We start from the raw sequence: 27,123 nt of genomic DNA, 5'->3' as shown, positions 1-27,123 counted from the left end.
CTCTCCCCCCAATTTTTTAGAGACTTGTCTCAGTGAGTATTTTGAATGTCGGTATGCAAAAATGGAATGTTGGTCAAGAATTTTTTGAAGTAAATGGAATCAGAACCATGTAAAAGGGATTATGGTAGAGGTTTGTATTTCCATGTAAATCATGTTTCATGCAGTTGGAGGGCACATAAAAAGAGGCTGTACTGAATTACAAGAATGACAGAGTTGACACTGTATACGTTTTGTATCTTTTGTGCTGACTCTTATTTTGTATCCTCTTCCTCTATTCAGTATAGACAAAGGAGTGATTCTGGAGGTCCATCCCTTGATTATCATCAGTCCCTAAAAATATGCCCTCTTTTCATCCTTAGAGCTCTAGCCTAATGCCAGGCATTTTATATTAATATCTTTCAGTATCCTGTAAGGACTCTTGTGCTGATATAAACCCATGATATGCATTAAACTGGAAATCCAAAGTGCACCCCATGTGAAAAAAGTCAGTTTTTCTTGTTCTTTCAGTTCGTAGAGGATGTGATAAACTTTATGTATATAAATTTTCAGGTCGATGTTCTGTATACCATTGTTTAGCCTCTATAGTGTTTTGAAATTTGGTAACTTTGGACCACCAGAAAAATTTACATATACTGTACATTCAGCACTCACTTAACGCGTGATCTGAGTACGCGAACCTCTCGTAGCATGAAAGGCAGATTTTGAGGCCAGGAAATGGTCAAAACACAAAAATGACAGATATTACGCAGGTTAAAACAATTGCCCATTTTTTAAAAAACTGTACTATGCTGCGACGAGAGGGATTATGTGGCCTGAGGCCACAAATTATGGTGTAAGCAGTCATTACGCGAAAAACTTGGTTGTAACATGGTGGGAACAGACATAACGCAGGCAGTGATATTCATATCACAGGTTGCATCAGCCAATGATGCATGGCTGTCACGTGTCTGCGCGGGGTGTTGTCATGGTCCACTGAGTATTCCTGCCCCACTTGAGCCTACCCTCTCCCCTTGCTGTGGCTGCACATGTACTGTGTGTTATCTTTGCACTTTTTTTTGGGGGGGGGGACCAGTAGGAGTCCTGCCCTGCCTCGGAACCCCACTCCCCTTCCTCCCCAGGAAGCCCACAACCTCTTCAATTCAAGATGAGGAATCCTTCAGTGTTTGTATATAATGAATTCATTATTAGGTAGGTAAATGTCCCGGGAAAAATCCTGGAAAATTGACCAACTGCCTAGCCCCGGGCTCCAATGCTCCTCATGGGGCAATGTAGGATTGGATGATGATGGATGTAAATGTCCTGGGAAAAATCCCGGAAAATTGCCCCAAAAAGTGAACTTGGGGCTGGCTTGGGTACCATGAAACCCTTTAACATGTAAACGTATGGCCCTATGACATGAAAATATCATAAAACAGGACCTTCCAGGGACAACATTTGCACGTTATGTGAGAGCTCGCTGTATTTTTTTTTTTGCAAAGACCAGGCTTCTGAGTGTAATGTGGAAGAGAGCATGCTGTAGTATGGTTGTGCAAATTTTACGGTCAATATTTACTATAGTTTAGCAGTAAAAAGCATGAATATTTTCCTTATTTTGAAGGTGGAGCCTAGGCAGATATGCAGATACAGTAAACTCTCATAGATCCAGCGTAATTCAGCCAGGCCCTACACCAGATATTGCAAAATGCCAGATATTGCATAGCACTGTACCTCCCATCGGGTCAGGGACTGAACCAGATATTGCGTTATTGTCTCTCTCAGCCCTCTATCCTAAAAACTTTCCCGTGAGTAAAAGATGAAAATTAAGCATAAAGTACAATAAAGCAATTATAAAATTCGGTAATACAGCGCCAGTTGGCTATCGTTTATGAGCCGGTTGATACACTTTCACGCCGGATATTGCATATAACTGCCAGTTACGTCCTGTTTCAGCGCCGGATATTGCTTTAATAGAGCCTAGCCAGCAGTGCCGGATATTGCATTGGGCCAGATATTGCGACAGTGGATAATTGAGAGTTTACTGTACTGTACTACAAATATTCATGAATAAATTTTGGGAACCACATTAAAGAGTTCATTCATACATATTATGCAACACAGAATTACCCAGAACCTGCCATGGGATAACCATATTTTTAATATTTCTTGGGCCAGACCTTGACTTTCCATCATACGAAACAGTAACTAATGATGCATGCATAGGGCAGGCTGTGAGCTTATGAAGTGACTTGAGATGCTTTTACATGACTTATTTAAATTCATTTGTCAAGAGTCCACCCCCTAAAAAATTAAAAATGTGCAGAAAAGTTAATTATCAACCTTATCTTGAGCTGTACTTTGCAGTGTACCTTGTAATCGCTGTGGCTGTATGTTGCATGTATCAGGTTATTGAGGGCGCTAGTGAATTATGGAAGGCTGTTAATGAAGTTTTGATTTTCAAACTTTTAACTAGAGATGGTATCAACCCTGTAATACGAATATTAAGGTCAATAGTCCATTCATACTCACATGACCACCACCTGCAGTAGGGTTATCTGTCTGTAGCCAGATGCCTCAATCCCTTATGGGGTGACCACAGACAAATTGGCCCCATGTTGCCCTGTCCCATGCCATTTTGCTGCCCTGCTTCCAACTTGCACCCCCTCTCACATACACCTCTCGACTCCATCCCTCCACATCATCCTCTGTCTCCCCTTCCACCTCACTTATATAGACTCATCTACTTAGTCTCTCATTCGCCATCCTGTCCACAAGGCCAAACCACCACTGTGTATTTCTCCTAGCCAGTGCTGTAAATCAGTAAGCAAAAACCGGTTAATATCCGTATCAGTATCGGAAGGGAAAAATTACGGTATCCGATAATTGAAATCATATTGGAATACTCACAGAAGAAATATGTGCAGCATGTGATTTGGTGTGTGGGATGAAGAGAAGACGGAAGGGGGTGCAAGGAACAGTGTGTTGGAATGAAGAGGTGAGACAGGCAGTGGCACAAAAGAAGCAGCATACAATGAATGGATGAGAAATAGGGGCGTGGAAGAAGTTGAGAGGCGGAAGAAAGAGTTATATGTAGAAAGAAAGAGAGGTAAAAAGATTAGTAAGAGAGAGTAAGGAGAGAGTGGATGAGGAATTTGGAAGGAATTTGAGTGTAAAGTGGAGGGACTGTAGGAAAATGTTCTGGAAAGAGGTGAAGAGAGTAAGACAGGGTGGAAGTGAAGTTAGCAGGGGAGTGAAAAATAGAAATGGTAGATTACTTGTGGAGAAGGGAGAAAAAGTGAGCAGATGGAGAGAACACCTCAAGGAATTGTTGAACATAGAGGATGGAAGTGATGTGAGTATAAATGGCTGGGAGAAGGAGGGAGGTGAGAAGACAGGAAGAAATCAGTAGGATAGAAGTTGTGGAAGCAATGAAGAAAGTTAAATTGGGGAAAGCCCCAGGAATTGATGGAGTGTGTGGTGAAATGTTGAAGCATGGGGGAGAGATAGTAGTAGAATGGATGTGGAAGATGTGCAGATTGGCCTGGGAGGAAGGTAGAGTTCTGGAGGATTGGAAGTCAGGTATAATTATTCCCTTGTACAAAGGAAAAGGAGAAAAAGAAGTGTGTGGTAATCATAGGGGCATTTGTCTTCTTAGTATAATAGAAAAGTGTATGGTAGGATACTTACTGACAGAGTTAGGGAAATTTGTCTTCTTAGTATAATAGGAAAAGTATATGGTAGGATACTTACTGATAGAGTTAAGGAAATAACAGAGGAATTAGTTGGAGAACAGGGAGGCTTTAGGAAGGGAAGAGGTCGTGTAGAGCAGATATTCATTCTTAGATCTTTAGTGGAAAAGTTTCTAGAGAAGAGAAAGAAGTTGTATGCAGCTTTCATGGATTTGGAGAAAGCATATGACAGGGTGGATAGACAAGGATTGTGGAAAGTATTAAGAATATATGGAGTAGATGGGAAGTTGTTGAATGTTGTGAAGAGTATGTATGATGGTGCTAAGGCTGCAGTGCGTGTGGATGGTGAACTGAGCGAATTTTTCTCTTTGAAAGTTGGGTTGAAACAGGGATGTGTCATGTCTCCATGGTTGTCCAATCTGTACATGGATGGGGTAATAAAAGAGGTACAAGGTAGGTTAGTGGATGTTGGAGTGGCCCTGATGAGAGAGGGTAGTGTTTGGAAACTCCCTGTACTGTTGTTTGCAGATGATACTGTGTTGTTGAGTGAAGACGAAGGGGAGCTGCAAGGCTTGGTGGATGAGTTTGGGAGTGTGTGTAAGAAATGGAATCTAAAAGTGAATTAGGGAAGAGTGGAGTGATGGTCTTTGAGAGGGGTGAAGTCAGTGAATGTACAGTGAGGTTGGATGGTGAGGAATTGGAAAATGTGAGAACGTTTAAGTACTGTACTTGGGTAGTGTGATGAGTAAGGATGGAGGTTTGGAGGGTGAAGTGCTTGAAAGGGTACAGCAGAGAAGAAAGGTTGCTGGTTCCTTGAAAGCAGTGATAAGAAACAGGGAAGTGAGCATGGAAGTGAAAAAGTTACTACATGACAGTATTGTGATACCAACTCTAACGTATGGAAGTGAAGCTTGGACGTTGTTGGAAGGGCACAAGTCAAGAGTGAGAGCAGTGGAAATGAGTTATTTGAGAGAAGCCTGTGGAGTCACATGGAGAGACAGGCTGACAAATAAGGATGTAGAGTGTTGTGGTGTGGTTGTGGATGTGATAGGAAGCATTTGGGGGAACACACTGAGGTGGTTTGGCCATGTGGAGAGGATGGAGGGTGAGAGACTGATGAGGAGAGTGTATGTGAGTGAGGTGGAGGGGGGGAGAGGGAGGGGGAGGCTGAGGATGAGATGGAGGGATGGGTTGGAGAGGTATATGAGAGAGGGGAGTGTGAGTTGGGAGCAGGGCAGTGAAATGGCAGGGGACATGGCGAAATGGAGGCGACTTGTTTGTGACCACCCCGAACGGGATTGAGGCGTCTGGCAATGGATAGATAGATATTGGAATCGACTGAGTAAGGATGGAAAATAAATAAATATTTGTTTTACACATTGACCCTAGACTAGCACTTATTTCCCCACCATTTTAGGTGTGAACTAATGTTGTAATGATAATTACACACATCCTGTTGACCGCCTTAATTGGTAAAATGCTGGAACTAAAACATACAGAATATTTAGACCGTATTTTTATATCACTGTGATGGCCAAGGTAAAGATGCAAAGAAAGTGGTTGAGAAGGCGAAGGGGAAGACAGGAGGAAGCAGCTCCTGTGAGAAGAGTGGAGAAATTGCAAGATAGTGAGAAAATGACAGAGTATAAGAGCATAGTGGAAGAAAGATTGGGAAGGTATGAGCTAGAGCAGATGGAAGGGATGGAAGACGTATGTAAGATATTCACTGAAGAGATAGGCGCAGCGTGTGAGGCGGTTTGTGGAGTGAGGAGGAGATGTAGGGGTGTGCAAGGGACAGCATGGTGGAATGATGAGGTGAAACGAGCTGTGGAACAAAAGAAGAAGGCATATGGTGAATGGTTGGTGAGTAGAGGTAGGGGAGAAGATGAGAGAGAGAAGAGAGAGGCATATGTGAGCAGGAGAAGGGAGGTTAAGAGACTGGTGAAGGAGAGTAAGAAGAAAGTGGATGAAGAGTTTGGGAGGAATCTGAGTGTGAAATGGAGGGAGAGTAAGAAATTGTTTTGGAAGGAGGTAAAGAAAGTAAGGCAGTGTGAAAGGGGAAATAGTAGGGGAGTGAAAGATAGGAATAATAGATTGTTGGTGGAGAAGAGAGAGAAATTGAGGAGATGGAAGGAGCACTTTGAGGATTTGTTGAACGTAGAGAGTGAGAGCAGTGTGAGTATAAGTGGTTGGGGAATGGCTGGGAGAAGAAGAGATGAGAGGAGGGAGGAAGAGATCAGTAGGGCGGAAGTAGTGGAAGCGATGAAAAAGATTAAGCTGGAAAAGGCCCCTGGAATTGATGGAGTGTTCGGTGAAATGCTTAGGTATGGGGGTGAGATTGTTGTGGAGTGGATATGGAAGTTGTGTAGATTGGCTTGGGAAGAGGGAAGGGTTCCAGAGGACTGGAAATCAGGTATAATTGTTCCTCTGTACAAAGGAAAAGGGGAGAGAGAAGTATGTGGTAACCATAGGGGTATTTGCCTTCTTAGTGTGACTGGTAAAATATATGGTAGAATACTCATTGATAGGGTTAGGCATATGACAGAGGAGCTAGTTGGAGAAGAACAAGGGGGATTTAGGAAGGGAAAAGGGTGTGTAGATCAGATATTTGTTCTAAGATGTTTAGTGGAGAAGTATCTAGAGAAGAGAAGGAAAGTGTATGCTGCCTTCATGGACTTGGAGAAAGCGTATGATAGAATAGATAGGCAAGGTATGTGGAAGGTATTAAGAATATATGGAGTGGAGGGGAAATTGTTGAGTGCTGTAAAGAGTATGTACGAGGGAGCTAGGGCTACGGTGCGAGTGGATGGTGAGCTGAGTGAGTTCTTTGATCTCAATGTGGGACTGAAACAGGGGTGTGTGATGTCTCCATGGCTATTTAATATATATATGGATGGGGTTGTAAAGGAGGTGCAAGGTAGGGCAGTGGATGTGGGGCTGGCCCTAATGAATGAGGGTGAGATTTGGAAGCTTCCGGTGTTGCTGTTTGCTGATGATACAGTATTGTTGAGTGAAGATGAATGGGAGTTGCAAGGTTTGGTGAATGAATTTGGGACAGTGTGTAGGAGGAGGAAGCTGAAAGTTAATGTAAACAAAAGTAAAGTTATGGTGTTTGAGAGGAATGAAGTCACAGAGTGTGCAGTGAGGTTGGATGGTGAGGATATGGAGAATGTGAGTGCATTCAAGTACTTGGGTAGTGTGATGAGTAAGGATGGAACTTTGGGGGATGAAGTACATGAAAGGGTACAGCAGGGAATTGAAGGTTGTTGGTACACTGAAAGCAGTGATGAGAAATAGGGAGGTGAGTATGGAAGTTAAGAAGTCACTGCATGATAGTATTGTGATCCCTACCCTGACGTATGGAAGCGAGGCGTGGACCTTGCAAGAGGGGAACAAGTCAAGAGTGAGAGCAGTGGAAATGAGTTACTTGAGAGGAGCATGTGGAGTGACATGGAGGGACAGGTTGACGAATGAAGAAGTGAAGGAACGTTGTGGGGTAGATGTGGATGTGGTTGAGAAGATTAGGAGAAATACACTGAGGTGGTTTGGACATGTGGAGAGAATGGAGAATGAAAGACTGACTAAGAGGGTGTATGTAGGTGAGGTGGAGGGAGGGAGAGGGAGGGGTAGACCGAGGATGAGGTGGAGGGATGGAGTTGAGAGGTATATGAGGGAGGGGGGGGTGAGTTGGGGGGAGGGTAGTCAAATGGTGGGTGACAGAGTGACTTGGAGGCGTTTTGTCTGCGGCCACCCTTTGCGGGATTAGGGCGTCGGGCTATAGATAGATAGATAGATTAGAATGAAGCTCGTTTTGTTTCGTTTCATTTTTGAAGGCTCCAATATGCTTGCATGTGTCGGCCATGGTCACCTAATGTCAGCTCTCCATGCTGCTCAGTCTCTGGCAGCCTCCCTGTTCAGTCCCAGAACCCTGAGGTCACACTTAATGACCTTGTACCAGGTCTTTTTTTTGGTCTCCCCCTCATAACCTCACATCTAATATTAACGCTTCTCACTTTCTGCACCCAGTTGTCATCCCCCCAGTCTCTCCACATGCCCAAACCACCTCCATCTACCTCTCCTCATCACAACACCAATACACTCCAGTCCCATCCTACCTCTCAACTCCTCCATCTTAAACCTAGCCCCTCCAGGCCTACAGTCAGGGACGCACTGCACATCCACTTATCATTGTCATTTCTCTGTGTTTGAGTCTGCGAATATCCTCTTCCTTTACTGCCCAGGTCTCACCACATACAGTATTACGCTCCTAACACATGCTGCATACAAAGATCCCATAGTATGGAGGGAGAGCCGTGTCAGTGTCAGGAGAGGCAACAGCTCCCTGAACTTCTAACCACCCCTCACTCTAGCCCCAGAGCTAGCTCCAGCCCCACTTCTAGCACATAACGTGTCTCCCAAATATCAAAACTCTTCCACACACTCAAGAGACTTACCAACATGTTCAGTCCTTTCATTCATCCATCATCCGCTCCTACGTTGCCCCACGAGGAGCGTAGGAGCCCGCAGCTAGGCAAGTTGGTCCTGACATTTAAGATGAGAGTGACCAGCCTTACTAATCCGCGATTGGCATTACATGAGCAATAAATCCCAACCACCCTTTGGATATAAGCCTGCACTGGCACAATCCGATTTGGGCACCTTAATTACCCACTAAACTACCAGGTGCCATAATTTGGTTATATGGTTACCACCCAGTGTAGTAAATGGTTTCCTGGTATACAGGAAACCAGTTGGCTTGTCAGTCAGTGTAGAGGCACCCATAGGCAGAAGGAAGAGGCAAGAATGAAGGAAAGAAAGACAGAAGAGGGAATGTAAAGTCATTAGTAGGCAGACAGAAGAGGAAAGAATGAAGGAAAGAAAGATGGAAGAGGAAGCAAGGAAGAGAGGAAAGGGCAGACACCCAAAGCAGCACCACATCGAGTGAGTGGATGGTGAGCACCCCCACCTACCACAAACTCCTTTCATGCCTGACAATCTCCACCTGCATTCCCTGACACACCACACACATAATATCAGCATTCTATCACAGTCTGCCTCTAATATCACTACATCTCTTATGCACCCACTTATCACAAACACTGCACAAGATGGAATTACTTCTCACGCCCTTGTGGCAGATTGCACATGGCCACTCTCCCTCCTCTTTAACAGTACTGCCACTAACCCTAGATATCATCACTTTTGTTTTATCTGCATCTACTCTTTAGCCCTTGTGCCTCATACCATATCTCCACTTCCTAAATCTTTCTTCCATCTCCCTTTCATTCACTGCAATCAACACCAAATCATCAGTATACCGTACATCTCCCATGGGAGTCCATTTCTGAAGTCACGTGAGCTTGACACAAATATGTAGACTGAAGTCTTCCCTCAAGGACCTGTTGCAGACTAGTACCCTATGAACTTGCAACTCTGACTGTGTACACATACACACTAGCGGTGTTTGGTATAATTTAGGCTTAATGTTTACTTTCGATGGTACAAGAATTGTGAGCAGATATTCAGCTTCTTTTCATTTTTTCTTTTAATCTTCAGTAGAGTTTATATAATTATATAATAAATACATCTTAATTATCGCTGCGTTTCTTTGAGTCGGTTGTTACTTGCAGATCTTTAGTTTGTTTAGTGAATGTGAAATAATGCTGGTCATTCATTCATTTTTTTTCATTCATTCATTGCCAGACGCCATGTATCCCAAACGGGGTGCCCAAGGGCTTAGAGTTAATTGTTTTACAGGGAGGGGCACTAATCCTGCACCAACCCCACTTGACACGTACTTAAAATAATTGTGTTACTATTTTAATGTACATCGAAATATAACAATTCTTATAAAACTGGCAACTCCTCTGGTGTTGGCGGGAGGTGGTGAAACACTCAGCACGTCAGTGCTTGCCCAGAAGCGAGAGTGGGAGTATATGTTACCGTCTCTCCAAGCTTGCGCCTCCCTCTTTTTTCGTATGCATTACTGCCCTGTTATTTTCCTAGAGTTGAGTTGTAATGCCTGGAAAGTACTGCTCAGGGGATGAGAGGGTCCATATCATTGCATGAAGGCAGGATAATGTCCCTATCAACACGATTTGTGAACGTACAGGACGCGCAAAGTTGACTGTCACGAAGATTCTTGGTGCAGCATGTGGCTTGCCACCTGATGTCGTACCAGAGCACAAGCATGGCAGTGGAAAGAAGAGGACGTCTTCCAGAGGTACAGTTACGCTTCTGAAGAGGGAAGTAATGAAGAATCCTCGACTGACAGTGGCAGAATTGAAGAGAATGCATCTCCAGCTGTTACACGGTCTCAATTCGAACTATCCAACACCACTTGCAGAAGGGGCTGGGTTTTCCAAGCCGCACCGCAGCCAAGAAACTGCTTCTCACTGACAGCATGAAGAAGCAGTGCATTCATTTTGCCAAGAAGTATGCACACTGGACATCGGATGAGTGGAGAAAAGTTATGTTTTCCAATGAAAGCACATTTCAAGTGTTCCAGGTGCGTTCTGCCAAGGTTCGTCACCCTGCCTCCCGTAGTCAATATGACCCTGCTTACACAGTGCCGACTGTTAAGCACTCACAATCAGTAATGGTATGGGGGTGTTTCTAAGGTGAAATGGGAAGGGGAGGCCTCTACTTTCTTCCTAAGAATTTGATGATGAATGGTGGCCGGTACATTCAAGTCCTGGAAGATCGTTTGTTAAACACTTTTGCTACTCATGGGTGTGGCTTTTTCATGCACGATTCAGCTCCATGTCACAAGTCAAGAAAGGTGACAAAATGGCTTCAGGATAATCGGATTGAGGTCCTTGACTGGCCTGGCAACAGTCTGGATCTAAATCCGATAGAAAACTGCTGGGCAGAGATGAAGAAAATCATGGCCAGAAGAAGACACCCAATGTGGACAACCTCAAGACTGAACTGACAAAAGTTTGGTGCAAAGAAATGTCCTAAGATTACTTTAGAGATCTAAGTGATTCCATGTCAAAATGCATCCATTTGGTCCTGAAAAACAAGGGAAACATGATTTCATATTAATGAATGGCATTTCATGAACAAACATTGTGATGTACTATGATTCTGTGTTTTTATAATACTGTACTTTGTGCGGGGGAGGTCCTAAGTGAATTTGTGGTAGCTGTATTTTAAAATGTTACTGCAATAATGTTAATACTCTTGAGTAAGTAACTTCTTTGCTACTGGCCAAATAAGAGGAAACTTAAAGCACATACTGTACCATAATTTTTGTGCTTCCCTTGTTTCGTTGTTTTCGTTTTTAAAGGCTCCAACATGCTTGCATGTGTCGGCCTTGGTCACCTAATGGCGGCTCTCCATGCTGCACGATCCATTGCAGCCTCCCTGTTCAGTCCCTTAACCCTAAGGTCACACTTAATGACCTCGTCCCATGTCTTTCTCGGTCTACCCCTCATAACCCCACCCCCAATATTAACACTTCTCACCTTCCTCACCCAACTATCATCCCCCATCCTCTCCACATGTCCAAACCACCTCAATCTACCTCTCCTCATCACAACACCAATACACTCCAGTCCCATCCTACCTCTCAACTCTTCCATTGTAAACCCAGCCCCTCCAGGCCTTGGACGCAGGGACGCACTGCACATCCACCTAATCATTGTCATTTCTGTACGTCTGAGCCGGCGAATGTTTTCCTCCTTCACTGCCCAGGTCTCACTGCCATACAGCATTACACTCCTAACACACGCTGCATACAAAGACCCCTTAGCACGTAGGGAGAGTCCCCTCAATGTCAGGAGAGGCAAGAGCTCCCTGAACTTCTTCCAACCACTTCTCACCCTAGCCACAGAGCTAGCTCCAGCCCCACCTCCAGCACACAACATGTCTCCTAAATAACAAAACTCTTCCACACACTCAAGAGATTCACCAGCAAGTTCAATTCTTTCACGTCTGACGATCTCCACCTGCTCACCCCGACACGCCGTACACATAAAATCAGCATTATCTTCCAGTCTACCTCTGATACCACTACATCTCTTATGCACCCATTTATCACACACACCGCACAAGATGGAATTACTTCCCACGCCCTTGTGGCAAACTGCACATGGCCACTCTCCCTCGTCTTTGACAGTACCGCCACCAACCCTAGATATCATCACTTTTGTTTTATCTGCATTTACCCTTAAACCCTTTTGCCCCATACCATCTCTCCACTTCCTAAACCTTTCCTCCGCCTCCCTTTCATTCTCTGCAATCAACACCAAATCATCAGCATACAACAACTCCCACATGAGTCCGTTTCTAAAGTCACGTGAAAGGGCTTCAAGTACCATGATAAACAACATGGGACTCAAGACTGACCCCTGATGCACACCAACATTCACGGAAAACTCATCACTCAAATCTCCATTCACTCTCACCTGGGTGTGAGCACCCACATACATGGCCATAACCACCCTAACCAGCCACTCCTCCAAGCCAAGCTTTCTCATTGCCCACTTCACCACCTCTCTAGGGACTCTGTCAAAGGCCTTTTCCAAATCAACAAAAACAAAATAAAGATCCCTTCTCCTACCAATATATTTTTCCTGAAGCTGTCGAACAATGAATATAGCATCAGTGGTCCCCCTACCTGGCATAAACCCAAACTGCATCTCATCAATATTCACTCTTTCTCTAATCATACCTTCTAAAACTCTCTCCATTACCTTCATTATCTGATCTAAAAGCTTTATACCTCTATAATTCCCTCTTTCCAGGGCATCGCCCTTCCCTTTATACACATTTACAATTACACTCTTCCCTTAAAGTACATAACACTCAGTCATTAAACAAATAGTAAAACACATAATATTTGCATAATATTTTTACTTCTAAGCCAGATCTTGGTAATTAACGATACAAGAAATCCATGATGTATGTAAGTTTCTGGTCATTACCTAAATAATAAAACACAGCATTTATACCTCAAAGGACCATACATAAATTCTTGGCTGGCCAATCTTTAGCCATAAAATAAATCATCATCATCATCATCATCATCAGGACCTCCTTTCCCACCCTAGGGCGGGGTGAGGAGTAGCAACGTCCAGACAGCCCAAGTTTGCCTAGTCCAGTGGGCCACTCTTCCATTCACTCATCATTCAAGCCCCGGAATCCTGGCTCTCTATTACGTCAAACACTTTCTCCACATTTTGTAGATTCGTTTAAAAATATCTGATTGAGTCAATCCAAACGCTGTCACTTTAAAAGGGGGGCCGAATCCCTAATCATGCACTTTTCACATTTATCTGGCCAGCTCGATCTTTTATCAGTCCCCTAGCCTCATTGACTTCTGTAACTCTCTTTTTCACACACTCATCCACCTTATCCCTCAACCTTCTCCTTGGCCTACCTTGCCTCCTCCCTCCTTCAGACTCGTTCAGATGTACCTATTTCACCACTCTGTTGTTACCCATTCTCTCCACAGGACCATACCATCTCAGTAGCTACACACTCTTCGATTCTGGTGTCCACAGAATTCCTCACTCCTCATCTTTCACTAATCACATCATTTCTCATCCTATCCACTCTCTTTACTACACATACATTCCTCAGCAGTCCCATTTTCAATGCTCTTGTCCTTGATTTTTCATTTTCATGCCACACCTTAGCCTCACATCCATATGTTAAAATTGACACTAACACTCTGTCATGTAAGCCTCGTGCAGCTGCAACACTCAAGCCTCTGTTTCTTTTCAAGGCCTTCATAGCACTAGCTACCCTCCTTCCTTGTGTCACTACTTTCCACTTCTTTTGCACATTTTCATCTCTTTTCTATCACTGTACCCAGGTACAGTATTTGAAGCAGCATTTATATTTAAACATAATTAATACAGTATTTTGATCATTACTCAAATCAGGCCAGCCTAGCCTAGAATTAGTGCACAGTAGAAAAAAAGCATACATCTGCTTTAATGCCTGAGATTGGATGTAACACACAGTAGTCAAGGACTGTTCCTCATATATATCATGATTTAAAATTGCTTTCCATGAAATAAAGCATGAATGACTAAGTCCAGTGTATGGCATCCACATACATAGGTAGTATAGTGTGCTGTAGTGGCTCATATTATGCATACTAAAATTGTTATGCTTTTCTAAATTTTAAGACATTCTTCAGTCAAGTACTGTACCAGTATATATTATTTACTTGAAATGCTTAGCATTGAAGATTCTGTGGTTGAAGTTATCAACACTTTAAGGTCACAGTGTCTTCTGTCATGATTAATATTCGTTCTGAGATGACACTCGAATCTGGGATTTATGCACACAAATGCTAATAGCTTACATTCTGTCGCCCATACATACTCATCATCAGATGATGTTCACACTCTTTGATTTACCATCTTTCCTTTGTGTATATGGTATATCTATCTATCTATCTATCTATCTGTCTATCTATCTATCTATATACTGTACATAGCACACACAGTACCAAATTGCAAACATTGTATGGATAGCATAGTAATGAAGAAGCATAGGCAAGATCTATATGTAACATTTTTCCATCAACTAAGGGATTGTTTCACAGCATAAAGGAGCTAAAATGAAGTTGCCAGATGTCTTTTATCCACTCATCTCAGTGTTACTGTCCTCTTATTGCCGACATTTACTGCCCTTTTTCTTATTATGTGCAGTAAATTGCTTCTTTATTTAGTTTACAGTAAGAAGAGTGACTAAATATTATGACAAAATAAGAATATATAAGTGGGTAGCTTGTTTACTTACGTACAGGCCATAAAAAAATTTTCGGCACCCTTACGGCACGATACATTATGCCACACCACACGAAGCATTCTGAATCAACTTCTGAATTACGTTTCGTTGTTGATATCCCTAGCCTTGTGTTGCTGGTATGTGTCAGTTCGTTTGCTAATGATGAAATCCAGTGGGAGAGAGAGAGAGGTACAGGGGTACCAACCACACCACATATTCTCGCCGTCTGTAACAGTGGTTGTTGCAAAGTGTATCAGAGCAAGGGGTGCCAAAAAATTTTTGGGAGGGTGTACAGTACATAAACCCACACGGCCACCATACTTACGCATCACTACACAGTATACCACACTCTCAGCTCGGTGCTTTCGGCCTTCAATTTTTTTTCTTTTTTTTTTCTTTTTCTCCCCCCCCCTTCTTCTTTCCCACTCACCCACTTATTATTCTGAACTATTAATGGGTTTCAATAAGATTATTACGCTGCAAAACAGTGTCCAGGACACAACATTCTTTCACACAGAATTAGGTGAAACAATGACCAAAATATTCAATAAAAATCATTTTAATGTTTTTCCCGTCCATATCTGGTATCCTGATATCGACAGTAAATATCGTTATCAGTTCATTACATCTTTTTATACACCCACAAATCTCAAACACTGTACATAATGGAGTTATTTCCCACACCCTTTTGGAAAACTGCTCATGGCCACACTTCCTTTGCATCAGCAGTACCACCACCTGCCTTATATATCATTGCTTTTGTTTTATCCACATTTGCTCTCAAACTTTATGCCCCATTCTGTCTCTCCACTACTTAAATCTTTTCTCTGCCTTATCATTCTCTGCAGTCAACACCAAGTCATCGGCTTACATCTCCTATTGGAGTCCATTTCTGAAGTCATGTGAAAGATCTTCATGCACCTTGAGAAACAGGAAGGGGCTCAAGACCGACCCCTGATGCATGTCAGCATTCAAGGAAAACTTGTCACTGAAATCTCCATACACTCTCACCTTGGTGCGAGCACCCACTTTGATAATCATGACCACTCTAAGCAGGCACTCCTCAATCACTGAACAGTCTCTTCTCAGCAGCATTGTAAATGACACCAAAATTTATCATTAATCCAGCAGGATCTGTGCAGTAAACCAGATCAATTTTTTCTTGTTTAAAATATTGGAGAAATCTTTTCACGGTTGTCACGACTGCAGAGGCCATTTGAGGGAGTGAATGGGCACCAAGAGTGGCGACCATCATCCACTCACTTGATGTAGTGCTGCCTACTTCTTCCTTAGCCGTTATCATTCTTTTTCTGTGCCTGCCCTCCTCTCTTCCTATTTCTCCCATCTTTTCTGTCACTTCTTACTGCTTTTCTTTCCTTTACAGGTGGCTTTACATTGAATGACAACCCAAATGGTTTCCTGTAAGCCAAGAAACCATTTACAATGCTGGGTGGTAACCATATAACCAAACCATACGTGCTCCCTACGTGTCAGCAAGTGGGTTGGTGGAGGATTAGTGCCCCTCCCCATAAAACAAATAACTCAAAGTCAAATGGCCACCCCTTAGGGGGTTATGGCGTCTGGCAATAGATAGATAGATACTGTATATAGATAGAATGGGCACCAGTTATTTGCAAATCTTTGCCATTCACAGGCATCTTAAAAAATACAGGAGGGCTGAAGTATTACAAAAATGTTGCAGTTACCAAGATGCAGTAGTTTCTCATCAGCCTCAGATTATCAATCCTGTATACATAAAACAAGCTTAACACTTATTATTTTAAAAATGATTCATTGTCATAAGACCAACACCATACTCATATGATGCATCAGCATTGTATACACTACGAGTCGAGTATCTTCAAGATCTTTAAAGTTTACCGAATTTTGAATATTACATGCTTTTTAAAATTTTAACTATGTAGAAGATATCAGTAAACAGTTTTAGTTAAGAAAACTAAGCAAAATAAGTAGTTTTATCATAAAAAAGAATTAACTAACATTTGTTGTTCGAGCAGGCAGCACATTTAGCCACGTGTGACCCTGTCACCCTCTCTCACTTTGGTACTCAGGCAGGGAACAGTTGACAGCATTACTGGGTTGTGGTGGGAAGATTGAGATTTGAGTAATCAAAGGATCTTCCTTTTTACATTTCATGATTTTTTTTTTTTTTTTTTTTTTTTTTTTTACCGTTGTTGCAGCTGACATAGCCACTGTTATCACAAAGTACTTTCTTTTTTGTAATCATCAGGAAGTTATTTTCATTTTTATCTCCCCAGTTTCCTGCTTGATGTTTGAAAATTTTCAGTTTTGAGTTCAAGGTTCTGTACAGCACACTGTATTGCTTGGGAGAGAGCCAAGAATTCTGAAAGTTTGATGTGTGAATGGAGGGTGTGGTTCATTTGTTTGGAAGCAATGTTGATGGCTTCTGTTTGCAATCTTGTATTTCTGGATCACAGATAGTCATGCATATACCACTGGAAAACTTGATTTCATTGTTGGTGATAATGATAATGTACTTTTTTCTGCATTACTGATGAATCCATTTTTGTTTTCAGAGAGAAGAGAGAAAAAATACACGCAATCAGATGCAACATCCGCGATGCCATCTTGGTAAGTTCAGTGCTGATGTGTGGAGATATAGAATAGTATAATGCAGTAACAGTAACATTGAGTAAGAGAGAGAGAGAGAGGGGGGGGGGGTAGGTTCAGTGATTTCTAGGTGACGTTTGAGTTCATTCAGACCCTCTCAGGTACCAGCAGGTCAGTTAGATCCATTCAGGGCATTACTTATTGATTAAAGCCATGCTTATGAAGACGTGTGCCTAAAAAGTCAGCCCTGGTTATTTGTTGATATTTCATGGTAAAAGAAAAAAAAAAGTTCACAGTACCAGCCAGATTAATCTGACTATAATTGAGCTATCAGTACAGTATATTATATTTGGGTAATCAGGCTTTGATTCCATGTGCAAACCTACTGTCTGATGAATTCCTTGGTCAGTAAGAGGTTGAATTGTCAGTGGGGGAGCGAAAATTGGGTGGGTTGAGTGGAGGTGACTGGCTGGGATGGGCAGGGATAATGGTAGGTGCTAGGGCAGGACAGTAAGAGTGCATTCATTAAATACTGGCATTGTAGGTGTGGTATAGGGAGTATTATGATTCCTCTTAAATGCCTTGTCTGGTGGGAGTGATGGAGGAGGCAGAAAAAAAGGGGAGTGGACAGAGAATTGGGGGTAGGATTTACTGGGTGTAGCACATCCTGTGGAAGTGGGTGTTTTTAAAATGGCCTCTGCATGATGTATGTACGTAAAAAAAAAAATGGCATGCCACATTTGTCGTTTAGTATACTGTAAGTGTAAACTGATGTAAATAATAATGACATATGTGTGAATGGTTTTGCTGATAACATGGTGTCGAGAATAGAGAAGGCATGAATGAAGAGGAAATAAAAGTATGACTTATTTCACTGAGTATTCTGATGGTAGCTTGTAATATTCGTGCATTTATGGATGGTATCCACCCCATTGAAATAATGAGAGTAAAGTTTGAATTATATTAATAGCTACTTCATTCTGTGACCTGGTTTATCATTTGTTAAGAAAAATGATAATGGTTTAGGTGGGTTTTTGGTAGATAACAAATAAAAAAAACTTTTTGCATTGAGGTCTGTTCTAAGTTGAGAAAAATCATCAGTGACAAGAAAAATAACAGAAAAATAGATCCAATTGTTCTCAAGGGATTAAATCTCAACCCCTTTGATCAGATATGTACTTTATATTTTATTTGTACTGCTTTCAGATGTCTTTATTCAACTTAGGAGAGGTTTCAGATATTTTCATCTGGAATTAGCAGGAGCAAACCAATGAAATACATCCAATTCAGGATGGACCTGGAGTACAGTGTGGATTTTGTATTCTTTCACCTCATTATTTATTTATTTATTTTGTGCAACACGGGGTTTTATCCCCAGGGTTTTTGAGAAAGGGGGCTTGAACTTGGGTAAAATTGAGAGAATAAATTTATTTATCCCTAGTTGGATATCTTTAGGTTGATGAAATTAATATATTTTTAGGTTAAAGAGATTACTGAAGTATACCGTTGCATTAAAAGAGTTTGTTGAAATAATTTGATTTCTCAACTGAACAAAGGATGTCTGATGTATGGGAAAGACAGGTGTGAAAGTTGAGATGAGTAGAGAGTTGACAAGTGATTGAGATGGTTGGATGAATATACAGGAGAGCCCAGGACAAGTGTGTGTCATGTCCATTTTAAACTTAATGAATTGACTGTGCCTGACACTGTACTTTATGTAAAGCACATTATAGATGGTTAGGACTGTGAGATGGAACAAAGATTCTGGGGACTTAGAGTATGTGGATGATTGTATGGCCAATTTTACTGGCCATGCTGTTGATAATTTTCCCCATCTGTGTTTTCTCCTTCATTGTTTCCAGATCCTACCTAACTTCATCTGTAGATGGGAAAGAGGGTCAGGATGTTGATGAAGATGTAAATATCAGAGTGCATTCACTGCACTGACTGGATTAATTTAGTTAAAGTAATACTGACAGCTGGGATGTAGTGGCACCATCCTCAGGGGGCCAAGGGAATGGAAGTTGGTGACAAGATGGTGGAGGGAGGTGTGGTGACTGGCAGAATGTTGGTATGTTGGGATACATTATTCATTTGATGTCCTCATGCCTGTCACCCCTTGTTGGGCATCAGGACTCTTCATATATATCTCCGAATGAGGAGAATTTATGCCATGTTGTTTTGCCATTGTAATGAAACCTTCAGCAGTTTGGTCACTAGTGTGCATTTGCTAGTCCTGGCTTTGGTTCAACCTCACCCTGGGGTGGACATATAACAAGGTGTAATAATATATATATATATATATATTTATTTATTTTATTTTTTTAAGGAAGTGATAGATCTCTGGAACCCAGCAAACTTTTCAGAGTATTATGGAAGAGTTTCATGACTGACTTAAAAGTGTGTGGAACTAAAGGCTAGAAGCCTGGATGATGTTCTCTCTAAGAGAAAAAAACAAACAAAATGTTATGTTTCATCTTTGTACCATATCAGGGTTCTGCCAGCCTGCCACAATTTAATTTTACGTAGTCAGGGAGAACCCTCTTGTTGTGATGGAGCTCGGATGTACAGCCAGGGACAAAACTTTGCCTACCGTACTTCCCCACTGTGTCTACTTTGCATGTAGGACATGCCAGTCCTACTGGACCCAGGTTCAAATCCCGGCGGGGGCAGGGAACAGTTTAAGGATTTGAATTTCATAATATCAGACTTTACTGATCTACCAGAAGACCCACTGACATTTAAAATTACCCCCGCTAATACCAGTACACCATTCCTGTATGAGACAGCTCTAGCATGTATTCAAAATGGACAGTGGGTGTTAGGGCCGAAGTGGTGACATGTAGAGGTGTTTGGTATGTAGGAGGACTACTAGGCCATGGGAGCAGGCTGTGAAGCTTATGCCCAGAATTGTACTTTAAAAAAAAAAGAAAAAGAAAAAAAGAAAAAGGCCCTTTACAGAACAGAATAATTGGCCATCTGAAGAAAGTGAGAGGCAGATTTGTAATAGGTTAACTTTTTCCTTGATTATACTGACAGTTCTCGTTACAATATAGTAAGGTTAGGGACGTGAACCTGAGGATTGCTTTTTTTTTTTTTTTTTTTTTATGATACAGTTAGTCTTTTAAATTAGGGGCAATTTATAAATCACCCTTTTAGGAAAGAGTTGTAGTTTAACAGAAATTTTTTTTGGAATTTTCAGTTAACTTAACTAGCACTTAGGCTCATCTGACTCACTGAGCTGAGTATATCATCATGCAATAACTAGAATAGAATACTAGAGTTGACCTGACCATGGGAGGGTTAATAGTGATAGTGTAAATACATTTAGTGTCAGTTTCCCTCTCTCAGCTCCATAAAATTGTTTGGCATTAGCTGGAATAAAATTCATTAAGTTCTTTCAAGTTGCCTTCATTGTGTGTGTGTGTGTGTGTGTGTGTGCTGTCCAACTGTTATTATTTCCAGTGGTATCTATGCTGCAGATATTATTTCTTACAGTACAAGTTTTACATAAATAGTTGGGATTTTATTACATAACCCCCACCCTACTTGTAGTGGTTATCTTGGACATGGGATTCTTAAAAAAATAATGCCATAACAATGAAGAGTTCATGTGTATTTGGTAGGCATGGGGGATCTGGCTGATTCATGCAGCACCCCAGATACTTGTGCTTGATGGTCATTATGTGGCAGGTCAGGTGCTGGTGAACTGACTCCTACATTTTGGATGATAGTCCTGACTCTGTATGGTTGTGGATGTAAATACACAAACTCCTCCTTATATGTCACTCATTTTGTTGCTCTTTTGTGCTGTTGTGTCCACAGTAATTTAAAGAAAGATTGACTGTTAAAAATAGCATGGGTGCCTGTAAAACTGATTTGCTAATTTCATCCAGTTGCACTGTACTGTTGATAAAGGCTCCAACATGCTTGTGTGCATTGACCTCAGTCACATAATGGTGGCTCTTCACACTGCTTGATCTCTGGTAGCCTCCCTATTCAGTCCCCTATCCCTGAGGTCACACTCTTTGACCTCCTCTGAAGTCTTTTTTTGGTTTGCCTTTTGCAACCCTGCCCTTGATGGTCACACTTCTTATCGTCTGCACCCAACTGTTATCCTCCATCCTCTCAGCATGCCAGCATGCCCAAAACATCTCAGTGTACCTCGCATCATCACAACACCAATACATTCAAATCCCATCCTTCCTGTCAACTCTTCCTTGCCCCCCAGGCCCTGCATTGAAGGATGTGCTACACATCCATATAATCAGTTGTTTCTTTACCCAGCTTATGGCTGCCAGTTTTAAGGAAAAAGTTGTGATATATTAGAACACATCATCAGCACAAAATGAAAACTTACCTTACAATGCTGATGCACTTCAAAACTGTAAACAACGAGATAGTGAGCAGTGGCTTTCGGATCCCAGTGATAGATCTCTGGAACCCAGCAAACTTATCAGAGTATTATGGAAGAGTTTCATGATTGTCTGACTTAAAAGTTTGTGAAAAATGAGATAGAATAGTGTTCATGTGTGAGGGAGGGGTTAGGAAGACCAAGGATGAGATTGAGGAATGGAGTGGAGAGTCATATAAGGTGGGGGAGAGGGGAAGGATCAGTTGGACGGAGGGCATCCAAATGTTTGAGAACAGGGTGACAGGAGACAGTTTGTTTGTGGCCACCCCTTGCGGGGTTAGGGCATCTGTCTGTAGATTAATACAGTACTGTAGATAGATACACCTGCCTTCAGTTGTACTGTCTGGACAATGTAGTTTTTGAGACACCTCATGTACTTTTCACCTTTCACATTGTTGGCTAGTATTTGTAAGCTGGGAGATGCTTGGTGTGATTTCCTTCCCATAGATGATTCTCTTTGATTCTGTGTATCAAGGGGGGAAGTGGTGGAAATGCAAAATAGATGTAGTAGTTTAATAGGCAAACTTGTGTCAAGTTTACCACTGTTTCTAGTGGCCAAATAAATGGAATGATAAAATCAACATCCATGAAGCTATGGTATCTAATTTTTTAAAATTTGGCCATGCACAGATCATCTTATGCATTTTAACGTGAAAATTGCGAGTAATATTCCAAAATGTCCTGCGCTTGACTGCTGCATACTGTTACAGCATGGAAGTTGGTTCATAAATCATAGTTTCCATGCTTTGTTTTGGCAGAAATAATGGTTAGCTGTTCATTTATAAGTCAAATGGAGTTAACCTTATTGTACCATAACATGCCCTCTTTCATCACATAACCCTAAAATTGGTTTCCAGTAAAATGACCCCCCCCCCCCCAGCTTTATGCCTCCGTAACTTTAGATACAGTATACCTCAGCTATAATGCATAATGGTCAAAAAATTTAGGAACACATACTTCATCACATTCCCCATCAAACTGTAAGGACAGAACTGGAATACAGTACAGGTACTAGAAATTTCATCCCCTTCACTCCCACTGACGTTCCCGTCGAATCCTAATGGTGCAGTTGATGGGTTGAGGAGGACTTCTCATAGTGAAGGGGCTAGAAACAATTTCCATCATGCCCTTCACAATGATAGGTCCTTCTTCGGATGAATAAATCATATGACGACTGAAAATAAAACAGTAAAGCTATCGTATGGAGAGAGTCGCTGATGTTTTTATGTTTCAGATTGAAATTGACCTATTGTTTGCTGTGTACACTGGTTCCTTAAATGATTGCATGGTAGGAATCCTCCAAGGTCACCAGGTTGTTGAACAGTGGATTCTTTGAAACTGGCTCTCTTAGTTTTTAAAGTGTTTTCAAGTGATCGTGATCCAAGTATTGCCAGACTTACAGATAATCTTCAGCTCTTATTGCTTATAAAAAACTGGGCAGATTTTATAGATATTCATAACATTATGCTTGTTTTCTCCATTATGCATTTGAATCTGGGCAAATATTACCTTGACCCTATTTGGAGACTCAGCTACAGTCATTAAAGTAACATACAGTACAGTACTACCACTGTTACTGAAAGTAACAGGGAAGAGAGTGTAACACCAGTCAAATGCGGCAGCATTCCCATTGAGGATGCAAAACTTGTGAGTGGCAGAATGGCTGGAATCCATTATACTGAACTAACTGTCTGGACCATAACTTCTGGCCATCATTCTCTACTGGTCATTTTTATCGTTTCAGTATCAGGCTATTACTGATAGTCGTCCGGCAAGCTTTCTTATGGTAACTGTTTTCCTCTAGCTGTATACAGCAGGCTACATTAATATTGCATAGCACACAGTCTTTCAAAAGGACAGTATTTTTTTGTTGTCAAACAATGAAGGGGACTATGTCCCCATCTGTGGCCTGTTTCTTGATGATCAGTATCAGAGAGGCCTTGGATCAACCACTGAGATATTTTCCACTCATTTCTGTAGCATTCATGACGTTTTATCTAACTTCCTGTTTGAGGAGCACGACCTCTCGCCCGTATAACCGTACCGTCTTCGTGTGTTGACACAACAGTGTGGGACTACTGACTGCAACCTCCACTATGTAATCCTGCTTTAAATTAATTTACAAGCTAAAGATGGTGGTTGCTTCTGTGTACAGTTGATCAAGAAAATATTGTGCTGGAGAGTTCCAATAATATGGCCAATGATCAGTGTAGCTCGTTGTTCCAAGGTGCTGACTCGGAATTTTCAAGAAAAAGGCATATATGATATCCGAAAGAAACCAGGTTTATTAGTCAGGGATACAATCGTGTGTGTGTGTGTGTGTGTGTGTTTTTTTTTTAACGCAAAGTGTGCACTGATACAGCAGACCCTCATTATGTGTTGTACTGGTATGTGAAAAATTGAATATATGATGATGAAAATGTTAGGGCCCTTTTCCTCATACATGATCATTATGATCCGATGAAGACTCACTGGTCAGTGTACAATTACTATTTCAGCTTATACAGTTGCCAGCACTCAAGCATGCCATCATTTGTTTGTTCTGAGTTGGCCTTTGAACTCTTCACTGTTGAGTGTGGTAGTGTCAGAGATGGATCAGTCATGTGGGGTTGGAGTTCAAGCAGGAAGTGAAGTTCGGTGAAAGTGAAATAACTTCCAACTTACGTGAGTTGAAAACATGTTTTCAGACTTATTTTTGGTTGTAAGCAGCAAGTGAAGTGCAGTGAAGTGAAATGACTAACAGTTTAAGTGAGTTGGAAATTTGTTTTTGGACTTAGATGAGTGACATATCCTTAGTGAATTCTTGTTATAATTGACACGATATATGATTAGTAGTTATGTGATGGATTTTTTTTTTTTCAAACGTATTCTCATTGTAAAACGAGGGCATGCTGTACTTTTTTATCAACTGTACAGAATAATGTGACTTGTCCATGTCTTTCCAGACTTAAAACTTCAGAATTCTCGTCATTGTCTTTGGTGGAAGGTGGGGGCACTCACCATCCACTCACCCAATGTAGTGCTGCTCTTGGGTGACTGCCCTTTCCTCTCTTCCCTCCCTCCTCTTCTGTCTTTCTTTCCTTCATTCTTTCCTCTTCCTTCTGTCTACGGGTGACTCTACACTGAGTGGCAACCCAAATGGTTTCCTGTACACCAGGATACCATTTACTATGCTGGGTGGTAACCATATAACCAAGTAATGGCTCCTGGTGGTTTAGTGGATAATTAAGGTGCTCCAGTCGGATTGAGCCTGTGCAGGTTTATATCCAAGGGATGGTTGGGGTTTATTGCTTACAGTGCCACTCGGTGATGAGTGAGGCTGGTTACTCTCATCATGGATGTCAGGACCAACTTGCCTAACCCTGGGCTCCTGTGTTCCTCATGGGGCAACACAGGATTAGGTAATGCTGCTGCTGCTGTTGATACTGATGATGATTACCATTCGCACTAGTGTGACTGAATATATTTGTAATATTTATTTAATTCCTTTAACTTGCTGATGATTGAAGACAGTTTTTTTTATCACTTAATATTCAACTCTTGAGTCGGTGCTTCATCATCATTGCACATCCGTGCTCTTTATCCATTGTTTGGTTACTCTGGAATGATCACATTTCCTTTCTTGTGCAGGGAGCTTCTCTGTGGTTGGGTAAGCCAGACTTGAAGGTTTCTGTATCCAAAGAGAGCTGTTGACACTGTCCATGGGCCATATTAACCACTTTGTGGATTAGTGGGGGCGGAGGTGGGTTTGGGAATGGGGTTCACCTCATACTGCACTGAATTTCGAAAGAGGGCAGAATGACTACTGGATTTTTGTTTAATAAACTCTCGGTCTCTTTAAGCCTTCTCTCTTCATTACAGTTTCACGTCAGTCTCTGATATGTCTTGCTATAGCCTTCTAGTTGCCGCTGTTCAAAACTTTCTTCCTCCAGGACAGTGGCCATACAGCATTCTCTTAATGTTTAATTCATATATAAATTAGTATTCAGCCCTCCATTAACAATACTGATCAGTTTTGGAACAATCTTGCTTCTGTCGTCCCCTTTATAACCTCCAGTCTTTATGTACCTCGAATTTGACTGACTTTACTAACATGTCTTGGAAAGATCACGTCTGTAGGCTCCCATCCTTTGTATGTGTGTGTGTGTGTGAGAGAGAGAGGGGGGTGGGCTTGGGCCCATGTGTGAGGCCTTTGGGCCCCTGTGTCTTGAAAAGGGTAGTGTAGGATTGACTAACATAAACAAAAAGGTAATCATAACCATTTTTGCAAACACAGTTAAGACTGTTGCATATATATCTGTGATAAAGAGTAAATAAATTTCTTGGAGTTTAAACCCTGAATCGTCAGCGAACTATTTTTTTTTTTTCGTGTACCTGCAATAAGTTTGAATTGCTGACTTAAGACTAAAAATACATAATTTACTGAAAGCACCTAAAGACAGAAAACATTAAATATTAGTGTGATTATTTAATTCATTCATGGCAAACGTTCAGGTGTCAAAAGTTTATCAGTTAACCCTTGAACCTCTGGTGACAGCTAGTATACCTTCATTTTACTCTGGCTGTTTCCAGGAGCATGGTTTGACTGCAGGGAAACTTCTTTACTAAGGATTAAAAAAAAAATTATTGGTAGCAACTTGGACTTACAATGCCAGCTGAAGTTTGGGAACAAACGTATCACGAGGAATACTCAATGATTACATGGTTATAGCAGTTTTCGTTATCACTGCTAGATGAAAATCTGCACTTCTGCCGTCATCACGCATTTTTTGGTTAAAAACATTATTGTGTATATGAGCTAGTTTCAGTCGACAATGATGGTGCAGTATCTGTGGCTTCAGATGGCTTGGTGGGATTCAAAGATGAGGCCCGACTCGAGGAGTTAATCCCTGGTGGTGGAGATGTATACTACCTCTCCACCCCCTTGCTTCAGAACCCCTTTCCTCAAGCCCATCTTACACTGTAGGCCTCTCTGTGGTTTCTGTTTCTTCCTTTCTGAGCCCTTTTCATCACTTTTTATTAACCTAACCATGCCTGTGTGTGTCTCTTATACTGACTATAACTGTTTATGTCTATAGGGGGTATAAATTGTTGTAAAAGGGAAATTATGGGTTTATGAGTTGAGTGCCCAGTACCAATTAGGATAAATCCCATAGGTTCAGTGCTTTCATGATCTCGTAGTTGTATCACGTACTAGGCTTGGTACCAATTCTGTGCGTTAACCAGTGGTTCACTCTTGAGTTATGAGCAGTATTTCCACCTCATATACAGTATAGCATTGTTGAAACATTACACAGTATTATATAGCTGTTTAAGACTGTGTATTTACTTAGTCTTTCAAGTCCTGGTGGATGTTGTCTGGTATTTCTTTAGAGTTTTTGTTTGGGTTATTTACAGACGCCTAATTCTCTAGGGATAGATGGCAGTGAGAATATTGTATGTGAGGCATGGAAAAAATTGATAAAATGTGTGTTTAACATACTGCTGTGATTTTTTAAATGAATGAGTTATACTCACGGGCTGAGATTAATATCTTCACAAACAGGATTAAGGCAATCCAACGGGATGTGATCATTAAATGATTTAAACTCAAGGGATGGATGGGATTTTTTTTTTTTTTTAATTGAACTGGTCTTTCTTGCTTTAAATGCCTTGACTCAGTAGTCTGATCCCAAAGCAGTGTTCTTGCTAGGCCAGTAAAGG

At 41.5% G+C, this 27,123-nt stretch overlaps 1 protein-coding gene across 2 annotated transcripts in view; it reads left to right on the top strand.

Moving 5' to 3' along the window:
- The window catches only part of Galphas (G protein alpha s subunit), a 140,524-nt gene that overhangs the window by 31,138 nt on the left and 82,263 nt on the right, over nt 1–27,123 (top strand). For both annotated transcript variants that reach the window (XM_080272773.1, XM_080272774.1), the window contains exon 3: nt 16,973–17,027. In XM_080272773.1, coding sequence (XP_080128899.1) covers nt 16,973–17,027 — 55 coding nt within the window. The remainder of the gene's footprint in view (nt 1–16,972; nt 17,028–27,123) is intronic.

Source organism: Coenobita brevimanus, chromosome 51 (assembly GCF_032717465.1).
Source record: "Coenobita brevimanus isolate Jiangsu-jjx chromosome 51, ASM3271746v2, whole genome shotgun sequence".
NCBI classification, from domain to species: domain Eukaryota; kingdom Metazoa; phylum Arthropoda; class Malacostraca; order Decapoda; family Coenobitidae; genus Coenobita; species Coenobita brevimanus.
The sequence above is the reverse complement of the archived record's forward strand: the minus strand, read 5'-3'. Positions and strand labels throughout refer to the sequence as shown.